The sequence below is a fragment of the Peromyscus californicus genome, unplaced genomic scaffold (genome assembly GCF_007827085.1).
Source record: "Peromyscus californicus insignis strain IS unplaced genomic scaffold, ASM782708v3 Scaffold_12__1_contigs__length_115047231, whole genome shotgun sequence".
Classification (NCBI taxonomy): domain Eukaryota; kingdom Metazoa; phylum Chordata; class Mammalia; order Rodentia; family Cricetidae; genus Peromyscus; species Peromyscus californicus.
Genome location: NW_026294413.1, coordinates 6,113,049 through 6,136,150, shown reverse-complemented (window position 1 = coordinate 6,136,150; position 23,102 = coordinate 6,113,049). Strand labels below are relative to the sequence as shown.

The window sequence follows — 23,102 nt, the reverse complement described above, 5'->3', positions numbered from 1 at the left end:
TCACCCATGCTGGGGCGGGCCTTGGTGATGCAGCTGACTCGGCCATTTCTGCTCCTGGACGTGACCCTTCCCCCATATCCTTGTAAGTGACCCCAATGAAACCCACTGGTTCACCAAGTAGGAGTTTTGAGTTTGGTGGTGTCGGTACTTTGATCTGTTGTGGGCTCCCTACAGAGGGTGAGCAGACATGTATGTTGCATCTCTCCCCAAGAAAAGTCTGTCTCACAACACACAGGGAGTGGGCCACCAGTTACTGAGTGTTCACCAGGCAGCCAGGCAAGGATCTGAGTTGTTACACACCTAACACTTGGGAAGTCTGGCTTTTATTAATGGGTATTTCCAGGACACTAATTTGAATGGATGTGTGGCTGCGTGAACAAATGAACTTACACATGTATATATACTATGTATATATGTATGTGTATATATATATATATATATATATATATATATATATGAGAAAAAAATATAAGAATCAACTCTTGTTGCTTTGCCAGAAAGCCAGTCAATCTACTGCCTGTCATCTTTTTTTTTTCTTTTTTGGTTTTTCAAGACAGGGTCTTTCTGTGTAGCCCTGGCTGTCTTGGAGCTCGCTTTATAGACTAGGCTGGCCTTGAACTCACAGAGATCTGTCTGCCTCCAGAGTGCTGGGATTAAAGGTGTGCCACCACCACCACCCAGCTTTAAATGATATTCAAATAAACTTTGGAACACAGTCTATTTCTAGGTAGGGTACAGGAGGGTACAACTTTAAATTTGAAATGGACCCACAGCTCCTTGGAGGGGAATTTAAGTTCATCAGGTACCACAAAAATTTTTCAAAATTGTGATTCAGCATTGATATTTTAAGATTATTTCTAGCTTCAAATACAGAAATGAAAGACCTAAGGATGACAACTAATTTCATAGTTAAAAAATAAGTTTTTTTCCATTTTGTTTTTCTGTATATAGAGGTTTTGACTGCCATGTATGTCTGTGTACTCTGTGTGCAGTGCCCACAGAAGCCAGAAGAGGGCACCAGATCCCCAGGAAAGGAGTTGTGCATTGCCCACGTGGGTGCAGGGAATTGAACCTGGGTCCTCTGGAACAACAGCTAGTGCTGTTAATATCTCAGCCATCTCTCCAGTCTCAATTTAAGTTTTTAAAAAGTTACACAGTAGCCAGGTGAGTCTCCTAGCCAAGGGGCCACCCCCCTGGGGAGGCAGGCTCACCTTAAACCATGCTAATGCAATAGATGGGGTGACTGACTCCTTCTACTGAGGGCTAACTCAGGATCATTGAGTCAGCAGCTGCTAATGGGCACTCCCTCTTTTTGCAGTTTCCTACTCCAAAACAGGGCAGAAAAAGTTTGAAGAAAAGACTGTTTTAAAAGAACAGGGATTTGTAAGACAAATTACACATGAGCCTTTTCTATCAAATGCTAAAAAACTTGAGCATAGGACAAGGAATTCAAGACCCATACCACCACACCCATGTCTACTTTTCTTTCAATGAAAAACAAAAACACTGATTCATTGATTGATCAATTGGCTCACGTGCGTGCATGCATGTGTGCGTGCGTGCGTCAGTGTGGGTCTGGGAGCACCATGGCATGCATATGAAGTCGGTGGAACATGAGTCTCAGTCCTCGTCGCCCACTGTGCTCACGGCTTTGTGTGCGGGGCTGCTGGCTTGGATTTCCCGGGACTCTCATGTTTCTGCCTCCCATTCACCTCAGTAGCACTGGGATTCCAGATGTGGGTTCTGGGGATCCAAACTCTAATCCCCATACTTGTGTGGCAAGTGCTATATCTACTGAGCCGTATAGGCTACTACTCAGCCAACGTCTGTTCTTTTAAGGGTCAAAACCCAAAGTGGAAGGAGGTAATCATTAGATTCTAAATCATCTGTAGACAGGACAGGAATGAAGCAGTCCCCCTGCCTTAATTCTTTGTAACACACAGCAGCTGTGTTTTGTTAGCTATCACATACGCATGTTTCCTGTAACATACAGGAAAACACATAACGAGCAGGGGATAGACACTGAAAGAACCCCAATTCCATAGACGAGAAATACAGCTGCAAATAGTCATCCATCTACCCGACAGATGTCCTGTTCGCACCCACTGTCCTGTCTGAGGAGTCGGTTCTGGCAGAGATTTCCTCCCTAGCGCCTTGTGCAGTTTATTGCCTTTGGTTTCTCTTTTTTCTACATCTTCCTGACCAATCGTTGAGACCATTTGTTTAAAAGAGGTGACTAGCCACCACACTGAAAGTTATAAAAACAAACAGAAATGCCCTGGGGCATGTGCTGGTTGGCTGGCCTTCCTCGGGACCTATCCCTCCGCCAAGATCATAAATAAATGAAGTACCAAAGTTAAAAGTGCTGTGGGTAGGCCCAACAACACACCCACACACTGCACGCTTTATGGTGTCGGCAGCATGTTTGGTTTTCAGTCATGTAATCTGTGAAGACACAGGTTTTACTAACTGCTTTGTAGTTACTAAAGTGTTTCCTGTTTTATATAATCGAACCCCGCTGGCAATCTGGGTTAATGAATTATCTAACTCGGGGTGAAAACTGCACCCCAAACATCAAGGCTGTTGTTGAAACCTACCATGTACCATGGTCAGGCTGGGTGGGCCATCCAGAGTCTGTGTGGCTGAGGCACTCACTGAAACAGAACAAAAGGACAAGCTCACTGGCCTGGCCGTGACGGCCTAAGCATCTGACCACACACCCTCCAAAAAGATACAGACAGCCCACAGGAAGCACATGCCGCAGACAACAGGTGCTAGCCGGCTGGCTTAATTTGATTTTTTACAATATTTTTTTAAATTATTATAAGCCTTCGAAAATAACTTTACCAAGAAATAATTACTTGTGTGTGTGTGTGTGTGTGTGTGTGTGTGTGTGTGTGTGTGTGTGTGTGTGTGTGAGAGAGAGAGAGAGAGAGAGAGAGAGAGAGAGAGAGAGAGAGAGAGAGTAGTTTTTAGGATATTCACAGAACTATGTGACCACAATCACTACCTAATCTTAGAGCTTTATGAATCTTCCTTAAATGCCGATATCTGTTAGCTGTTGTGGCTCCCTTCCTACCCACCTCTTCAGCCTCTAGAACAAGTACTGCCATCTGTGTGTCTGTGACTTGACTGAGTATTTCACACATACAGAACTACACACTGTGTTCTGGCTTCCTCCAGTCAGCGTGTTTTCACTGTGTAATATGTCACAATCAGCATTATTTTTATGCACTGTGTAATATGTCACAGTTAGCATTATTTTTATGGTCCAGTATATAACTAGACCCCAACTGTCTATTACTTAATGGACATTTATATTGTTTCCATTTAGGAAGAATGAGTTCTGAAAAATATCCCAAGCATGAGGCTAGATGTGAAGGAATTATTAATTCAGGCACAACTTGAGACAGAGGGAACCTGACTCAGTCAACACTAAATGCTATTTTTAATTTCCCTAGAAAGGTAAATCCTTCAGCCTCCTTTCTAAGATTTCACAAGTCCTATCTGAGAGTCCTTGGAGTATCTAATTACTCAGGATTTTTTCTCCCCATTAAACAACTTACCTACTAGTTTACTATTTCTTTCTCTAGTTCATCTTTAGTCCTAACTCTACCTTAAAAATATTGGTCATAACCTTGTTACCGCTGTATGCTTACTTTTTTTTTTTTTTAACAAAAAATACTGGCAAAAGCATTCCACTCATAACTGTCCTTAAGTTACTAGAAAAGTAGAAAATAGGACTTCTGGACTCTTGGCAACTTGTGTAGTCTAGATCAAGTTTTTGCCAACTACAGTCTGTGAGAAATATGGAGCCTGCTGATGTTTCTGTAAATAAAGTTTTATTGAAACATGGCCAAGTTCATTGTTTTACTGTCTACAGCTAGTTTTGTAATGTTACACAACTATATAGTTTTAGAAGAGCATCTTGCCATGTAACTTCAAGTAGTTACTCTCTCAATATACTCTTTACAGGAAAAAAAACACCGAAAAAACAAAAACAAAAACTGATCTAGGTGTTATTCCAGCTTTAAAGTCAAAAGATGCTGCTGTGTTAGAACTGATCTTCTCCCAGTGCACCTCGGAGGAGAGTCACAGAGCACTCTCCTCCATGATGGAAGGCACTAACGGGACTGAAATGAAGAAGGTCAAACCTCATCACACCAGACTCTTCCTGAGCTCCACACCAGACTCCTCCTGAGCTCCACACCAGACTCCTCCTGAGCTCCACACCAGACTCCTCCTGAGCTCTCCACACCAGACTCTTCCTGAGCTCCACACCAGACTCCTCTTGAGCTCTCCACACCAGACTCCTCCTGAGCTCTCCACACCAGACTCCTCCTGAGCTCCACACCAGACTCCTCCTGAGCTCCACACCAGACTCCTCCTGAGCTCCACACCAGACTCCTCCTGAGCTCTCCACACCAGACTCTTCCTGAGCTCCACACCAGACTCTTCCTGAGCTCTCCACACCAGACTCTTCCTGAGCTCCACACCAGACTCCTCCTGAGCTCTCCACACCAGACTCCTCCTGAGCTCCACACCAGACTCCTCCTGAGCTCTCCACACCAGGCTCCTCCTGAGCTCCACACCAGACTCCTCCTGAGCTCCACACCAGACTCCTCCTGAGCTCTCCACACCAGACTCCTCCTGAGCTCCACACCAGACTCTTCCTGAGCTCCACACCAGACTCCTCCTGAGCTCTCCACACCAGGCTCCTCCTGAGCTCCACACCAGACTCTTCCTGAGCTCTCCACACCAGACTCCTCCTGAGCTCCACACCAGACTCCTCCTGAGCTCCACACCAGACTCCTCCTGAGCTCCACACCAGACTCCTCCTGAGCTCCACACCAGGCTCCTCCTGAGCTCTCCACACCAGACTCCTCCTGAGCTCTCCACACCAGGCTCCTCCTGAGCTCCACACCAGACTCCTCCTGAGCTCCACACCAGACTCCTCCTGAGCTCTCCACACCAGACTCCTCCTGAGCTCTCCACACCAGGCTCTTCCTGAGCTCCACACCAGACTCTTCCTGAGCTCTCCACACCAGGCTCCTCCTGAGCTCTCCACACCAGGCTCCTCCTGAGCTCCACACCAGGTTCCTCCTGAGCTCCACACCAGGCTCCTCCTGAGCTCCACACCAGACTCCTCCTGAGCTCCACACCAGACTCCTCCTGAGCTCTCCACACCAGACTCCTCCTGAGCTCTCCACACCAGACTCTTCCTGAGCTCCACACCAGACTCTTCCTGAGCTCCACACCAGACTCCTCCTGAGCTCTCCACACCAGACTCCTCCTGAGCTCCACACCAGGCTCCTCCTGAGCTCTCCACACCAGACTCCTCCTGAGCTCTCCACACCAGACTCCTCCTGAGCTCCACACCAGGCTCCTCCTGAGCTCTCCACACCAGACTCCTCCTGAGCTCTCCACACCAGACTCCTCCTGAGCTCCACACCAGACTCCTCCTGAGCTCTCCACACCAGGCTCCTCCTGAGCTCCACACCAGGCTCCTCCTGAGCTCTCCACACCAGGCTCCTCCTGAGCTCCACACCAGGCTCTTCCTGAGCTCTCCACACCAGGCTCTTCCTGAGCTCTCCACACCAGGCTCCTCCTGAGCTCTCCACACCAGACTCCTCCTGAGCTCTCCACACCAGACTCCTCCTGAGCTCCACACCAGGCTCCTCCTGAGCTCTCCACACCAGGCTCCTCCTGAGCTCCACACCAGGCTCTTCCTGAGCTCCACACCAGGCTCTTCCTGAGCTCCACACCAGACTCCACCTGAGCTCTCCACACCAGGCTCCTCCTGAGCTCTCCACACCAGGCTCCTCCTGAGCTCTCCACACCAGGCTCCTCCTGAGCTCCACACCAGACTCCTCCTGAGCTCTCCACACCAGGCTCCTCCTGAGCTCCACACCAGGCTCCTCCTGAGCTCCACACCAGACTCCTCCTGAGCTCCACACCAGACTCTTCCTGAGCTCTCCACACCAGACTCTTCCTGAGCTCTCCACACCAGACTCTTCCTGAGCTCTCCACACCAGACTCCTCCTGAGCTCCACACCAGGCTCCTCCTGAGCTCTCCACACCAGACTCTTCCTGAGCTCCACACCAGGCTCCTCCTGAGCTCTCCACACCAGACTCCTCCTGAGCTCTCCACACCAGACTCCTCCTGAGCTCTCCACACCAGACTCCTCCTGAGCTCTCCACACCAGACTCTTCCTGAGCTCCACACCAGGCTCTTCCTGAGCTCTCCACACCAGGCTCTTCCTGAGAAGAGCTGCACACTTCACTCCCAGATGGCAGCGGCAAAGTCAGTCCATCCCAGATGACTGACCTCAGTCTGCATCGCTAAGAAGCACACTGGCAGTCCACAGGTTTGACCACGTCCACCGTATGCACTGGGCACTAGAAAGCCTCCATCTTGCCAGGAATGGATCAGATTTATTGATCATGTCACTCCAGTGCTGACCTTTCCATTAGTATTTGGATCTTTCTATCTGAAACTTGAGGGTAAGTTCTCGAAGAGAACTTCCCTGTCATCCCTAGAACCTGGGACTTTTAGATCTTTCTCCAAGCCAGAGGAGGGGTTGGGGATTGGGGATGAGTAAACCGCCCTTAAGGGACCCCTAAATATGGGCTATGGACTTGCCTCCACCTCCCCTAACCCCAGTGACATCAGTACTTTTTCTTACCATATGTACCACAGGGGCAATTTACACATTCTTCTTTATGTTAATTTGCACAAACAACCATACAAACATCATGTACATTTTAAAACATAAAAATATTTGAAAAACTGAAGAATGAATTATTTACTATATCAAAATCTTAATAACTGATTTCTCATATCCCATTAGATCTGGTTGCCTACCCCAGACCGTCTGGACAGTCCACTTGGAGAAAATCACTCCCAACACAGCTTGCTGCTGGTTTTTCTTTTCTTCACTGTTTCTCTATTCGGTGATATTTCCTTTGTTAGTTTTCTTTTAACGTTCCCCGCTTCCCTGAAGTGTGTTTTTTATTTCCCGAATCCGGGTCCTCCTCTTAGCACTGAGCACGGCTGCCCCTCCCCCTGCCCCCCCCACTTCTAATCTCTCTGGCTTTAAGAGGCAACTGAGGCTTCACAAGAAGCGCCCCCGCAAAGACAGCGATGGAAACTATCAGTAGATTTCCCAGACACACCACTAACAACGTGCTTCGTCACTCCGCAGTCCTGGTGCCGGCCCGGTGAGTGGTGTCAGTACCGTGCCGTCTCAGGCCTGAGCCCACTAGTGCTCCAAAGCCCTGTGTACACAGCGCACCTGACTGTCCCTCACAAGTATCACCTGCTTTCCGACTTCCTCTACCCAGAGTTCTTTTCTTCTCCTTTCAGAAATAAAACATATTTAAATTATTTGAAAAAAAAAAGTATGAGACAACCACATCTTTGTTTGTGTGTGCACACATGTCCGTGTGTGTGTGTGTGTGTGTGTGTGTGTGTGTGTGTGTGTGTGCAACTATGGAAGGTGAGGATCATTGTCAGGTGTCTTCCTCAATTGATCTCCGTTTTATTATTACCAGATTTATTTTATTTATTTATGTCTGTATGTATTTGTGTCTGGGAATAGGTGTGACAAGGGTATGCATACTTGTGTATGCAGGGGCCAGATGAGGGCAATTGATCTCTCAGAGCTCAAATAACAGGTGTTTATAGAATGCCTGGCTTCTTACGTAAGTGTCTGGATCTGAATTCCAGTCCTCATAACTGCTCTTAACCTCTGAGCTAGCTCTCTGGCTTATCTTTGGTTTGTTTTTTGAGACAGGGTTTCTCTGTGTAGTCCTGCCTGTCCTGGAACTCATTCTGTAGACCAGGCTGGCCTCAAACTCAGAGATCCCCTGCCTCTGTTTCCCGAGTGCTGGGATTAAAGGCATGCACCACCACGCCAGCTATCCACTGTATCTTTTAAGAAAGATTTCTGACTGAACCCAGAGCTTGCAGATTTGGCTAGACTGGCTACTAACAAGTCCCAGAGATTCCTGTCTCCACCTCCTAGTACGGGGATTATAGACATGTGCTACTGGGCCCAGCTTATATCTTGCTTGTCCCTGAGTGCTGGGGACCAAACTCAGGTCCCCACACTTGCATAGCAAAGATTTTTACTGCCTCAGCACTCTCCCCGTCCCCAGATTTGATCTTGCTGGTTTACAACTGCATCTTGACAAATCCAGGCCCCAGATCAGATGCCCATGCTGAACACAAGGGACAGGGGACCTGTTAAAGCCCTCAGCATGGAGACTCAGTCATGTCAGTGGCCTTGGCCACTAACCATGCTCTTCCCAGGGTCCCTCGGGAAATCTCAAAATGTGAACTTGCGTGATGCCAAAATTTTTACTCATTCCTTTATAAATCAAATTGCCAAATAATAACTAAGCAAAATCTACAAGATCTACAGCCTTGGATTACAGAGCTAAGTCAAAGCCAGAACCAAAATGGATCACATGTCATCACCAAATATATTGTCTCCAAGAAAAAAAGTCTCTAAAAAATTAAGTAAGCAAGAAAAAGTGAGCAAAAAGCTATTTTAGACCTTGAATCTACACAGATACTTACTGGGTGCAGCAGGGCCAGCTGATCTAGAGTCCAGTGCTTGCCAGGTTAGAGAATTCCCTGAAATGACAAAAATATAAGTTAAAAATGAAAACCGTAAGACAGAAGCAAGTTTTGGCAGCAAATCATCCTAAATTCTGCCACCAGTAAAACAACCAAAGAACCTCTGCAACACAGAGTGAGGGCTGAGGGCTCTGTGGAGTATGCTTGACTCAAGTTCTTTTAAAGCTCATTTTTTTTTTTTTTGGAATGACGTCAACTGCCTATATTTAAATAAGCATTAATTTATATCTCTTCTCCCTTGAACTCTTATTATTCTAAGAGGGAGTCATGAACTTAGTCCCTCTTCTTTGCCAAACATTTATGCCATAAAAAGATGGAAGGGAATCCAGCTTGTGTGTCCCATTACCAGTCCAGCTAGTGTCCCTCAAGTAAGCAAAATTCCTTAACGGTCTGAGCTGCCCCGGCCAAGCCTGGGATCTCTGGGCAGAAGTCTAGCTTTTAGCTCCACTTTCCCTTCTGATTCAGATCGCGAGTGGTGGAGATGGCCAGGCCACTGCTGCAGTCGGTCGTAAGTACTGCCAGCACGCCTAGAATCAGGCTCTAACCCTCGACAGCTGCAGGGAGGGATGCAGGCACCCCTACGGTGTTTTAGGACTGTCTGATGTCGGTCCTAACAGCCAGCGCCAGGAGTGCCACTGCTGTACTTCCAGTGAGTTCTTCCATTCCATCCTTGTGTCAAAGCTTTAGCTAAGTTACTACTGGATCCCCAGTGTTAGAGATGAAGAAACTGAACGCAGACTCACAAAGACATGCCGTGCCAGAGACGGGGGTTGAACTCAAACTCTTGCTAGGCCCTGTGTTTTTAACTCTGTCTTATGTGTACGAACCGAGAGATAAAGGGCAGGACTGGAAAGATGGTTCAGTGGTTAGGAGTATTTGCTGCTCTTGCAGAGGACCTGGGTTTAGTTCCCAGCACTCACATGGCAGCTCACAACTATCTGTCACTCCAGTACTGTCCAGAGGATCTGATGCCCTCTTCTGGCCTCCACATTGGTCTTGCATGCTCATGGTACACATACATACATGCAGGCAAAAACACTCATACACATAACAATTTGAAAAATTTTAAAGAGGCAAATGACCACTCACCAGCACTGTGCACACAATTGCTGACTGAGTTATATATAAGATAGTAAATGGGAGTTTAGATTTTTTTAGTTCTTCAACAGATCTCTCAAATATTAAAAATAACATGAGGACATATATCCCAAATAAAAATACCAAGTAGAATGGTGCTTTAGTAGACACAAATCAGCAGGCCCAGATTTTCTGTACCCAATGCTGTCAAGCAAGGCACTCTGCTCTATCACAGGGATCCTGTGCACTTACCTTTCAGCTCACCAACACTGATGTATGGTTTACTGGTAAATTCTCTGATCTATGAAAGAGAAAACAGTCGGCTAGCCATTCGTATTCTAAACTAGAGACGGACAGATCGAACAAAGCCCGTTACGGTCATTGGTACATTAACTTTTTCACTGAATCACCCCACATGTGCTTCCTGACAGAGGAAGGAGTTGTAGAAAGGTAACACTCACGGATCTGGCTATTTCTCCAAGTGATCATGGGCAAAGGCTCACCTACCTTCAAATGTACAGTCTGAGGCATTTCTGTGTCTAAAGTAGCTTTGGGGACAATTTACTTTAATGCATTTACTGTTGCAAGCAATCTCAGGGAGCAAAGAGTCGACTTCTATCATCTTCAACCTAAGATGCCATAACCGAAACCACTGTCCTCAGACCAACTGTGCGGCTCCTCCAGGCATACCTGCTGCCTCTGGCTGAGGATCAGCTCATTCTGCTCCTGCACTTTCTGGCCTAGTTCTTCTATCCGCCTCTTGTAGAAAACGTTATGTGCACTTAGATCGTCCATCATCGAGGTTCGAAGCTTCTCGATATTCGACAGGAGCTGGAACAACAATTGGGAAGCGTGTTAGTCTGCAAGGTACATGCACGATCTCTTTTTTTGCAGATTTTATGTGCTTGTCTTGACTTCTCTGCTGGCTTTTTGCAGTCTCTCTGCATTGAGTCATTCAGAAAATCTTCATTCCATGCATGCCAAGGCCCTGGCTGTGCTAGACTTCATCCCTTCCCAGGAGTTTATGGTCTGAGACAGAAAAAGCTGATCAGGCGGGCAATGAGTCAACTTGAGCATATTCTATCAAGTAACACACAGCTGCTTGGTGACTGAGGACAAGGGTCTTTCCTGGGGGTCTCACCTCCAGGATGAACTTTACATACAGCCCTGTGCCCTGCCCTCATATCCACACGTAACATGCCAGCTCAATTGGGCTGTCATGGGCCAGAGAGTTCATTTGATTCATTTTATACCCCAGCGATCAGCATAATCACTGGTCCATACATGTAGGAGCTTCAGGAACAGAGGGAGAAGGGAGGTGTGAATGGAGGGAAAGGGAGGCAAAATGCACACAGATTCATCTTTAGAGACTATGACGGTTAATCTCTCCTTTTTACTTGTATATACATATGGTCTCAGTGTGTATGTGTGTGGGTGCACATGCACGCGAGTACACACACGTGTACCCATGTCCATGTGGAAGTCCAAGGTTAACATTGACATCCTCCTCAATCACTCCTTATCTTCCTCAGGCAGAACCTCTCAATCCAACCCCAAACTGGCTGATATGGCTAATCCTGATTGCCTTCTGAGGCTGAAATTATAGATGGGCTACCAAGTCCGCTAAGCATTTTCACAGGGTGTGGGAACCTGATCGCTTGTCCTCTTGTTTGTGTGGCAAGCTTTTTAACTGCTGAGCCAACTCCTCAGCCCATGTGATGGTTAATCTTGTCAACTTAATGGAATTTAGAGTCACCGCAGAAATGAACTTCTAAGCTTGTCTGTGAAGGATTTTCTAAATGGAGTTCACTGAAGTGGGAAGACCCACCTTGAACGTGGCCATCATTCTACGGGATAGGTCCTGGACTGAATACGAAGCAGAAGGGGACCTGAGCAGTGACATTCACTTCTTTGTTTCTTGACAGTACGCTCCTGCCTCCCTGATTTCCACTGGGGTGGACTGTATCCTCCGACTGTGAACCAGTGAGCCCTTCTTTAAGCTGCTTCTGCCAAGCATTTCCTCACAGTCGTCCATAAACCAACACAGAAACTTGATGCCAGGGGAGATTACAGACTGGACCAAAAAAAATCGCTTCTGATAATCTAGGGAATGCCACTCAAGCAGTCTCAGTGGTTGACAAAACAGAAGGGTAACGAAAAACAACACAAACCAGCTGGTAACTGGTACTCAGGACACTGCATCTCACTCCCGATACAGAGAGGGGGTGGGCTGACCAAACTGGGCATTTCGTCACGGTCGCCCACAAACTGGCACAGAAACTTTAATGCCAGGGGAGAGTTTCTCTCATGAGAGGGTATGAGTGTCCAGATGGGCATTTTCCATTATTTTTTTGAAAGATTTAATGTTAACTTGTATATATGTGTATGCATGTGTGGATATGTGCACATGAGTGTGGGTACCTAAGGAGGCTAGAAATGTCTGGAGCTGGGCACAGGCAGTTGTGTGCTGCCTGATATGGGAGCTGAGACCTGAACTTAAGTCCCCTGGAAGAGCAGTATGTACTTTTGGGCTTTTTTTGTTTTGTTTTGCTCTGTTTTTTTATTTATTTGATTATTTATTTAATTACACTCATGATATTTATTAACTACACTCACGATACTAATTACATTTGTAGAAAAAAAAAAAAAAAAGGTGTAGCCCAGGCTGGCCTCGAACTCGTGATCCTCCTGCCTCCGCCTCCTTCAGCAAATCGTACCAGTGTTGCCACCACTATTGAACTATATCTCTTCAGCCTGGTTGTGTGTTTTTAAATCAACACTCACTATGTACTCCAGATCTTGTTTATTCCATGGCGCTACAGAAATGCAGTCGAGACTCATGGTACAATGTGGAGACTCAGGTCTGGAGAGGTAACATAAATGACTCAAATCCAGAGAGCTGCGACAGAGTCTGACCTTGAACTCCCACATCTGGCTTCAGAGTCAAGGCTCCACACATGGCATGGTCTTGCCTGTGAAGTTCTCTGTGTTTCCAAAAGTGCGTGTAGAAACACTGAGCCTGAAGCATGTGGGAAGCCAGAAGAGAACCCCTCAGAGCCTGGTGGATTCTAAGTATTTCTCCAAGAAACAAAGCGTTAAGAACTTTCAGACATAGTAGTGCATGACTTTCATCCCAGCACTTGGGGGGCAAGAGGCAGGCAGATCTCTGTGAGTTCAAAGCCAGTTTCAACTACTTGTGAGTTCTAAAACAGCCAGGGCTACTTAGTGAGACCCTGTCTCAAGACAAAACAAAAACCAACTTTCTCAACACTTCTAGATGGTCGGAAGGGCATGTCCCCGTGACCCACAGAAGTCTTCTGAGAAATGCTTAGCTAGAAATCAGAAAGAAACTCTAGTAAAAATGCTCAGGGTTTGGGGTGGAGGTTTAGGACCTTAGACCAGATCCCCAAATTGAGGAGCTATGCCAGCCACCAAGAAGCAAGGGAACCCAGGGAAAAAATCAGGGGGTGACATCATTGTGGTACCTCAATCAAGAATGGTTACAAAGGTACAGACAGGAATATGAGAGGGGGATTCAGAGAGCTTAAACAAGATAGTCAAGATACTGCCTCACGAAGCCGTGTGCGCGCGTGTGTGTGTGTGTGTGTGTGCATGTGTGTGTGTGTGCGTGCACATGTGCGTGTGTGTGTGCACGCGCGTGTGCGTGTGGCACTATTTCAAGCTCTCTGCTGTCTTTCCTAGCCTTACTCATAACACCAGCCTCCTCTGTCACTGTGTGACCATAACACACCTCCTGGGCTCTCAGGCTGGGTCAGAAGGTCACACCGTGGATTATCTGTGACTCCCTTTGAATTCCTGCCAAGGCTATTTCAAAAAGAAAAAAGACTGCCAAGAGCCTAGGTAAAGAAATAACAAATTGGCACAGGCAACTTCTCCTAAACAGAGAAACACAGTGTGTGCATTGTGGGGAGAGCAGGCGCCAATCATGTGGAATAATTAATAGGTCTCAGGCGGAGATGACTGCATTTGATTGAATTCACCTCTCTGTTAGGGTATCAGTGAGACAGGGAAGCAAGCAGCTTCTAAACAACTGAACCAGCAGACAAAGGAACAGCGTACCCTGGGCAGGCATGAGTCTGTGCACACAGACTATGCACAACCCAGTCTTAGGTTTGGATGGAACATCTAGGCTGTGCTTCTAGCAGAATGCAGTGAAACTCACAGGCAGAGCTAAAGTCCACATCTGCTGACTTCCAGCTTATGATCGGGGAAGCTATCCTGTGTCGGCTTGTCTTGCTCCATGAGACCTTTAAAAGAAGTTCCAGACCCGTCCCAAAGAGGAAGATAGAAATAAGTGGCACTCCCAGAGGGCCTTGAGGTCAGTGACCATGCTGGGGACTTCTGTGGAGGGATGCAGCTTCTGGAAGCTAACCCAGGCTAACCATGAAGAGCTCCACAGGAGAACACAGCTTAGGTCATGTTCTGAGTACAGCTTGTGGATTCATGAGCTGTGGTCCCAGCCAAGTCGTGCCTAAGACTCCTGTCCCACAGACAGCGGGAGATGACTAACGTGGATTATTTGAGCCTAAATGTGTGACAGTCTGCCCCGGGGAGTAGAAAGCTGATAGAGGGGGAAGCAGCCATGAGAAGAACAAGTGAGGCTTTCCATGTGTTTAAAATAAAAAAGCCCAGGGTGAGGCTGGAAAGACCGGTGGGTAAAGAACATGCACACAAGCATTAGTTCAGATACCCAGCACCAAGTAAAAGCTGAGCAGGCTGCTGCACTTGGAAGGTGGTGACCATGAATCGCCAGGGCCAGTCAACTGCCTGAACTAACTCTCCACATCACTAAGCTCCAGCTCAGCAAGAGATCCTGCCTCAGGAAATAAACTGGACAGTGAAGACACACTCAATATCAACCTGTGCCCATGCATACAGTGCACATATGACCACATGGCATGTGAACACACATACATGCACACACACTATATATATCAAATCATTGGTAATATGATATTCTGCTTAATACTGTATGAAAGAAGTACTTAGTACTAAATATAAAAAGGAACATCCTTTTAGGGAATGTGTGGATGAGGAAACAGTGTGCTCTATGCAGAAAAGATCTGTTAGCAATACAGAGGGCACAAAAGAAAATATTACTTAAAAAAATAAACAAGATTTCCTATCTTAAGATATTCTCAAATACACCTACTTTAGATGCTTTGTCCCAGTGGAAACATTAACAATGAATTTTCTGATGTACTCAGTGAACAGGAATCACTTTTATAATAAAGTTTTCTTTTCATTAGACTCTTAATGTTAAAAGTCTTTTATTTATATTCCAGTTCAGAAATGTGGAAACAAAAACAGATATATAAATTCAATAACATAGAAATGATGAACATATGAAACATCTAAGTAAGATTATCACATAGCCAATAAAATGATGTTGAAGGATATTTTTTAGCATAAAGCATTTGTTATCTAGAAAGTGCAAATGCAAATTTTGTAAGGCTATATCTGTATGTGGGGGGTTATATTTCTGGAAATGGAACCTTTAGATACGCATATTGATGCAATTGTGGCATGAACGTTATGGGGTGACCAACCCCTCTATGATCAGATCAAAGGCCTGCTCCACAGGAAGAAGCTCATGCCTGGGGCTGTAAATTAGGTCACAAAACTGTGGTTGGAGAGGTCACAGGCAAAAGGGGAAAACATAGTACTATGATTTTGCTAATGGGCAGGGTATCAAATGCTTCTAAATACCTTCTTTATACCTTTAGATTGACAGAGCTCTCAACCCTCATTGAGAAGCTCTGTCTGCAGTGGGCCGTGGTTAACACAAAAAGATTCACAACTGATCAAAGTACAGAGAATAAGTGATTTTGGAGTGTCCATCCCTGATAGGACATTTACCCCTGCCACACACACCCTACCCAAGGCTCAGGGAAGAGAGGGCAGGAAAACTGTAAGAGCCAGAGATGATGGGCCCCATCTATAAAACAGCTGGGCATGATCTGTTACCCAGGAAACTGGTCTCCTCTTTGGGTTTAGTCTTGTTAATAAAAGAATTTAAAATCATACTCAGAAGGAAGCTTGAGGACAATTTTATCAGAGTTTAAGAGAAAACAAACAGGTCAGAAAGCTGTAAGTTTTGGCAGCAGCCTGGAGGGAAAACATGGAAAAAAGGAAAAGAGAAAACGAGGCCATTTGCAAGCAGCCCCATGGTGAAGGTACAGAGCTTTAGACAAAGAGTGAGGGAGCGGTCTACAAGAGAAACGAGAAAGCTGTGCTTCTCTGATGTGGACTAGAGAAGGGGCAGGCTCCAGTGCCATCTGGATATGACAAAGCTGGTACACTCACAAGCTCAAGGAGGCTGTGGCTGCCTACCTAAGAAAAAGCCAGTCAACAATCCAGCATGGACAGAGGAGGAGCTCATGAAGCCCCACCTGGGGCTGCCTGGGGGACAGAGCCATTTTTTGTCACGGATGTGGCCTCTGGTAGGTTGCCCAGGCCCAGGGGACGGCTCTACACCCGTGTGCATATGGGCAACGCTAACTGGAAGCAATGGCTATTTCTTAAACAGATTTTAGAAAGCAGACATGAAGTTGGCAGGAAGAGGGGACACGGTGGTGAATGAAGTCCAAGTACAGAATGAGCTGGGGGCGGAGCGTTGGGAATGGGTAAGATCAAAACACACGGCACAGGTGTGTGAAACTCTCCAAAGACAAACAAAATAGTTCAAAAAATTGAAAGATAAATATAGAAAGAGAATTAAAGAGAAACTTACAAAGGAGTAGCAGTGGTTAATTTTGTATGAAAGCCATAAATAATTCTAGTTTTGTTACACATTTCTCCAGAAACGTTAAATAGGAAAATACTACCATCATTATTGAGTAAATTAGAAATTCCTTTCAAAAATGGCCAACGTGTGTGTGTGTGTGTGTGTGTGTGTGTGTGTGTGTGTGTGTGTGTGTGTGTGTAGCTTAGAAGTACAGCACTTGCCTGAGCTCAAGGCCCTGGGCTCCATCCTCAGCACGGGAGGGAACGGGGCGGGGGTGTCTGACGGGAGGGAACGGGGCGGGGGTGTCTGACGGGAGGGAACGGGGCGGGGGTCTGACGGGAGGGAACGGGGCGGGGGTCTGACGGGAGGGAGGTCTCAACCCTCAGCCTCACCTGTCCCTTCTCCTTGCTGTGTTCCTGGCTGAGAACCTGAAATCGATCTGACCACTTGTTTGCCTGGAGGAGAGAAGACAAGTGATCTGTCTGTAACCGTGACACAGCAGAAACTCGCTCCACACTGGAGCTTGCTTTTCGCTGGGTACCTATGAAACCCAACGACCTAGTAAAATGTTAGCTGGCATTCTCAGATATTTCTGTTACAGAGTAGTCAGTATTTTAGGTTAGAAAGTGGGTCAGGGGAGTCTGTCACAACTATGGAGACGGGGATGACACAGTCGGGGTCACTACTGCTGTGAAGAAACACCATGACCAAACCCTTGGGAAGGAAAGGGTTTGTTTATTGGCTTACACTTCCACATCACAGCTCATCACAGTTCACTGTCAAAGGAGGTCAGAACAGGAAATCCAGCAGGGCAGGAACCTGGAGGCAGGAGCTGATGTAGAGGCCATGGAGGGCTGCTGCTGACTGGCTTGCTTCGCAGTGGCTTGCTCAGTCTGCTTTCTTATTGAAGCCAGGACCACCAGCCGAGGGAGGGCACCACCCCCATTGATTACTAATTAAGAAAATGCCCTGCAGGTTTGTCTACAGCTGGATCTCATGGAGGCATTTTCTCAATTGAGGTTCTCTCCTCTCCAGTGACTCTGGGGAGTGAGGCAAAGCACTGAGGTTTCTGGGTCTAAGGTTCTAAACAGGCAACTCCGTTCACGGGAGACACTACAGTCTGTGGGAAGTAAATGTCAAGAGTATGAGCCAACTTGTAGTTTCCTTCATGCCAGGCACCTGGCTGAGCAACCAGCGGCAGCTCGGGAGAGGATTCGAAGGACACCCTGATCTGTGCGGGAAAGGGGTGGACACAAGGCTGAGAGAACTACTGACCGTGTGTAACTGAGATCTGACCGAACAAATGGTATACAGAGTCTAGAGGAGTTTGGGAAAGCCTTGTGGAGGTGGTGTTCCAGCGATACTGCGGAATGAGTGTGAGGCGGATCCTGAAAACAGAGCTCACTGCCAGCAGAGAAAGCAGCAGGGCCGTGGTAGGGAAGGAACAAGGAGCCATGTTTTAGAACAGTGGTTCTCAACCTTCCTAGTGCTGCGACGCTTTAATACAGTTCCTCATGTTGTGGTGACCACCAACCATAAAATCATATTCATTGCCACTTCATAACTGTGATTTTGCTACTTATAAATCATAATGTAAATATCTGATATGCTGATGGTCTTAGTCGACCCCTGTGAAAAGGTCATTGGCAACCAAAGGGCTTGCAACCCACAAGCTGAGAAAAACCATTCCAGTAAGAGGACGCTGGGGCAGAGGGGACCTCATCACCGTAAGTTACAGTCTGGTGAGAACAAGGCCTTGCTGTTGGTTGAATGGTCTGAAAGTGTATGTGTGTGGGGGGGGGGGGGGGGGGAAGTGTCACTGAAAGACTAAGACAGGATGATGACATGTGCACCCAACTGTAATGAGAAGGCACATTTAAGGGAGCCAGGCAAGACGTAGCATTAAAACAAGAAACAGCAACCACGTTTCAAAATGCCCTTACCATTTAAAAATTTCACAGGTTTATTTTTATTAATATTTTATTATACTTATTTATTATGTGTGTACATGCATGCATCTGTGTGTGTGCAAGTAAGGTCAAGCATTGACACTGCACACATGTGGAGGTCCGAGGACAACCTGCGGTGTTGGTTCATTCCTTCTACCCTGTGGGTCCCAGGAGTTGAACCTGGGCCATGAAGCTTGGTGGCCAAAGCCTTTACCCTGTGAGGAATCTCAGTGACTCAAAGGCTTTTAAACGTGGTATTATTGAATCCGTGGGTTACATCCCCCCCCCACACACACACCATAGAGTGGAGACTGGATGTGAGGCCTCACACAGGCTACACCACCGACCTACACCTTAGTCTTTTTGATTTCTAATGGCTTTCCATGAACCACTGTGATAAAATAGCTTTTATAGAGGGATTATGGAGCCTGACTTCCAGATGAGAATAAAATATATAAAAGGTATCAGTTTGCCAAGATAGTGCTATATGTAATAATAAGTCTGACGCTTCGCTAAGCATGTTTTAAAAGTAAGATCTACATCTAAAACAGGAAAAACATTAAATAATAATGTGAACTGACGAAGGACACTGACTAGTTCTGACTGACATTTTGTCAGTGAAAACTGAAAACTTTAACTACTATTTTGTATTCACAGCGATGAATCAGTACCTATTGTGAATTAGGCCTGTGTAGAGAGACAAGGGAAAATAAGTGAAACCAACACATTGGTGTGAATGAACTCATTGAGAAAAGACTCAAGGGGGTGGAGACCCGGCTCTTGCATAAAGTATCCCCTTTACGGATCAAAACCACCTGGAACTCCGGTTCCATGGGATCCAATGCCCTCCTTCTGGCCCGCATGGGCACTGCATATATGTCTTACACTGCACACATAACTTCATGCAGATGCACACATAAATAACTCAATGAATGTTATAAGCCGCGGCTGTGGCCATCACCCATATCGTACCTGGCTGTCAAGGAGCTGCAGCATGTTTTGGAAATCCTGGGGATGCGGCAGATGGTCTTCTTTAAACTCGTTAACGTCTTGTAAGGTGCCTATGTTGGACTTGATCTGCATGTTGGACTTCTGAATTTCTAACAATTGCTATAAATGAAGAAAACATCACCAGTAGAAATGTTAGACATGTGTCCAACTGACACAGCAAAAAAGCTGGAGAGCCCAAAGCCCTGTTCAGCTCTTCCTGCCCTTCCAAACCGACCCTCCTTGCACGCTTCCTCCTGCCTCTCTCACGGCTTCGCTCTTGTCCCTACCTCTCTTTGATGTTTCCATCAGAATGTATACAGGACAGAAATGGGAAGGAAAACTAACTTTTAAAAAGTGATTTATGATTGGGGGTAGGACATGGCACAGTGTATGTGTGGTCGCCAGAGGACAACGGTTAGTCTGTTCTCTCTTCCTAACTTCATGTGGATTTGGGGGACTGAACTCGGGACACCAGGCTTACACACAAGTACTTTACTCACTGAACGACTTCTCTGGCCCCAAGTCAACTTTCTGGCCTTTGACAATGTGTCTTTAAATTTTTAACAGGCACATAAAATTTGTGAGAGGAACTGGGTATGTCTGTCTCTTTCTGTTTTTTGTTTGTTTGTTTGTTTGTTTTTATTTTGAGGCAGGTCTTGCTCTGCTGCCCAAGCTGGCCTTGAACTCTTGCTGATCCTGTCTCAGCCTCTTGGGTGCTAGATTACCGGGGCATATCACCATGCTGTGTGACAGCTAGTCCTAAGAAGTTAAGACACTGTAATGGAAAGCCAACACCATCCAGGGGCCATCCCGGTAAATCCAGTAGGGGCACAAATGTTTTAAGTTCCTCAGGGTTAACTGTGGCAATCAATCAATCAATCAATCAATCACAATCCCACACAGCAACAGTTAACATCAACAACAATCAAGTTAACATCAACAACAGAAGGGGGGGAGCCTACTCACTGTGTGCTCACAGTGACCACTCATGTGCAAAGCAGCTTTTCAGTTAAGAAGCACTTAACTGAAAGGATTTGGGTGTCCTTCTACAGAAGCCTTTAGTTTTGTTTCTAAAACTTGTCGGCCTCTAGAGGGAGCCCGAGGATCGCCCTCGGGTCTCTCTTCCTTTTCTCCAGTTTTCAGATCAAAAGGAACTAGATTGTCAGGCACTGAAGGGTCCAGCCCCAGTAAGTGAATCTTCTATGACACACCTCTATGGACCACAGCTGTTCCCACCCAGCACAGAGCCTGCTCGCCATATCCTGCTTACTTCAGAGACCCAATCCTCTTCATACGACAGGTGTGGAGTGAGGAGGGGCTACGCAAGGACTCTTCTCTCTCCCCCGCCCCTCTCCTCCTCCTCCTCCTCCTCCTCCTCCTCCTCCTCCTCCTCCTCCTCCTCCTCCTCCTCCTCCTCCTCCTCCTCCTCCTCTCCTCTCATCTTGGTAATCTGTGTCAGCCTTTCCATTCACTACTTGGAACATTCTAGAATCTGGGGAAGGGTTTGTAGTTTAAACCTACAAACCTATTAAACCTATTTAAACCTAACCAAATAAGGAAAGAGCAAATTTCTTCTGGGAGCTGAGCAAATGCATCCAACAGGTGTTCTGTACTAGAGTCTGTACAGACCGCCCACTCATAACAAAATCATTTCTCTCACCTGCTCTGCCTCCTATGTGCCTCAGTCTCCCTGGTAGGAGAGGCCGTGTGTACTGGGCATGGTGAAATATCTGAACCTTGGGTCATGGGGTCATGCTAACACTGTATCTCAAAGCAATAATACCATGAGAACTTCTAAGATAGATACTCACATATTCTAATGCTGAGTTCTTAGAAGTTAAGTCTTTAAACTCCTTCATGAACATCTCCTTAACCTTTTCCATTTCATCCAGTAACTTCTCCTTTTCTTCCTCTTTCCATCTATCAAATAACTTCAGAAAGTCGTCTTCCTTCATTTTCTGCATTTCATATTCCTGGAATTATTTTAATATGTGTCATTAAAGGCTCTGGGATAAAACAGGCAAATTTCAAAACAAACTGTAGCTTCATCCTAACTCTGTTAGTATTTTTTCCTTGGAGTAGACCAGTAAGAACTCTTCTTAAAAACAGTAGGTCTATACACAATCATTCTTCCAAATTGAAAGCTAGCTGGGGAATTGGCACGATGACTCATGGGGTAAGCGTACTTGGCGTACTGACAGCTTGAATTTGATCCTAGGACTCACAAGGTGGAGGTAAAGAATCAATTCTAGCAGGGTCCTCTGACTTCCACATGCCCACCACATATGTGTACTTGTGGTGATATATTGTGTAACCTAATAAAATTTACCTGAAGGTCAGAGGACAGAACAAGCCACTAGATTAAACATAGAGGCCAGACAGTGGTGGCACACACCTTCACTCCTAGTGCTGGAGAGGCAGAGATCCATCTGGATCTTTGTGAGTTCAAAGCCACCCTGGACTACATGAGACTGACTCGGTCTAGGAGAGAAAACAGAATCAGGCAACGGTGGCACACACCTTTAAGTCCAGTACTGGGAAGCACACACGCCTTTAATCCCAGGAAGTGATGGCTGGGTGGAGAAAGGTATATAAGGCATGAGGAGACAGGAACTAAAGGCTTTCGGCTAAAGAACCCCTTTCAGCTAGAGGCTTTTGGCTAGAAAGTTTTCAGGCTGAGGAGTCCTAGAGGTAAGAGGTGGCTTGTTCCTTTGTCTCTCTGATCTTTAGCATTTACCCCAATATCTGGCTTTGGGTTTTTTAGTAAGACCATTTAAGAATTTGTGTTACATGTACTCAATAAATAGGTATAAATTAGAAAAATAAACAAACCCACATTTGGAGACGGGAGACATGGCTTGGTGGTTAACAGTGTTGGCTGTGTAAGCATGAGGTTCCGTGTTCAAATCCCTAACACCCATGTATAAAGCCAGGATGGCCACACATAAGCCTGTGACCCCAGTGCTGCGGGAATGAGAAAGGGGGAGGATTGCTGAGGCTTGAGGGCATCCAGCCTTGCTCCAGGCTCAGAGAGAGATCCTGTCTCAAAGGAATAAGGGCCCTGGCCTACATGTCCATGCATACATACATACACACATTATGCACAAAACACACACATACCATACACATACGTATCACACACACACACACACACACACACACACACACACACACACACACACACACACACCCCAAAGCCAGCATCCCCATTTCTCTGCATCTTTTAAAGTACTAGTAATTGCATCGTCTCCAGTACAGAAACTCTGTGCCCTACCTTAGAGAACCGGACTGCGTGGGCATGCTGGGCAGACTCTAGCTGAGACCTGGTGAGCTGCAGCTGTTCCTTCAACATGTCTATCTCCTTCTGGAGCCTGTCAGTCTGGGCCTTTGTATTATACTCTGTTGCAACAGAAAACCTAGTTAGAATCTTGAAAATCTAGTTTCTTATGAACTCGCCTAAAAAAACCTTACAGGGCATCCGTAGCTCTATGGATAAGATGAAAGAGATGCTCTCACTCGGGACATTATTACTTATTTTATGCTTTGAGCCCTGTCCCGTGTGATCTGGAGCCCTTCATGTGACCAGACATTTCATTAATTTTAGTGACCTCTTTCAGCCACTCACTGTACTAAGGTTGGTTATTCAACAGGGACAGTGTAAGAGCCCTGTTCGGGGAGCAATCCTGGTTGTTAT

The 23,102-nt window shown here is 46.3% G+C and overlaps 1 protein-coding gene across 5 annotated transcripts in view; it reads right to left on the bottom strand.

Annotated features, from left to right (window-relative positions):
- Dzip1 (DAZ interacting zinc finger protein 1) overlaps nucleotides 1–23,102 on the bottom strand; it is a 52,486-nt gene that overhangs the window by 17,508 nt on the left and 11,876 nt on the right. For 3 of the 5 annotated variants that reach the window (XM_052732468.1, XM_052732469.1, XM_052732473.1), the window contains 8 exons: nucleotides 22,683–22,807; nucleotides 21,220–21,381; nucleotides 19,391–19,528; nucleotides 16,862–16,924; nucleotides 10,412–10,552; nucleotides 9,974–10,022; nucleotides 8,585–8,641; nucleotides 2,598–2,654 (listed from right to left, as the gene is read on the bottom strand). In XM_052732468.1, coding sequence (XP_052588428.1) covers nucleotides 2,598–2,654; nucleotides 8,585–8,641; nucleotides 9,974–10,022; nucleotides 10,412–10,552; nucleotides 16,862–16,924; nucleotides 19,391–19,528; nucleotides 21,220–21,381; nucleotides 22,683–22,807 — 792 coding nt within the window. The remainder of the gene's footprint in view (nucleotides 1–2,597; nucleotides 2,655–8,584; nucleotides 8,642–9,973; nucleotides 10,023–10,411; nucleotides 10,553–16,861; nucleotides 16,925–19,390; nucleotides 19,529–21,219; nucleotides 21,382–22,682; nucleotides 22,808–23,102) is intronic. The other 2 variants (XM_052732470.1, XM_052732472.1) reach the window with 2 other exon arrangements.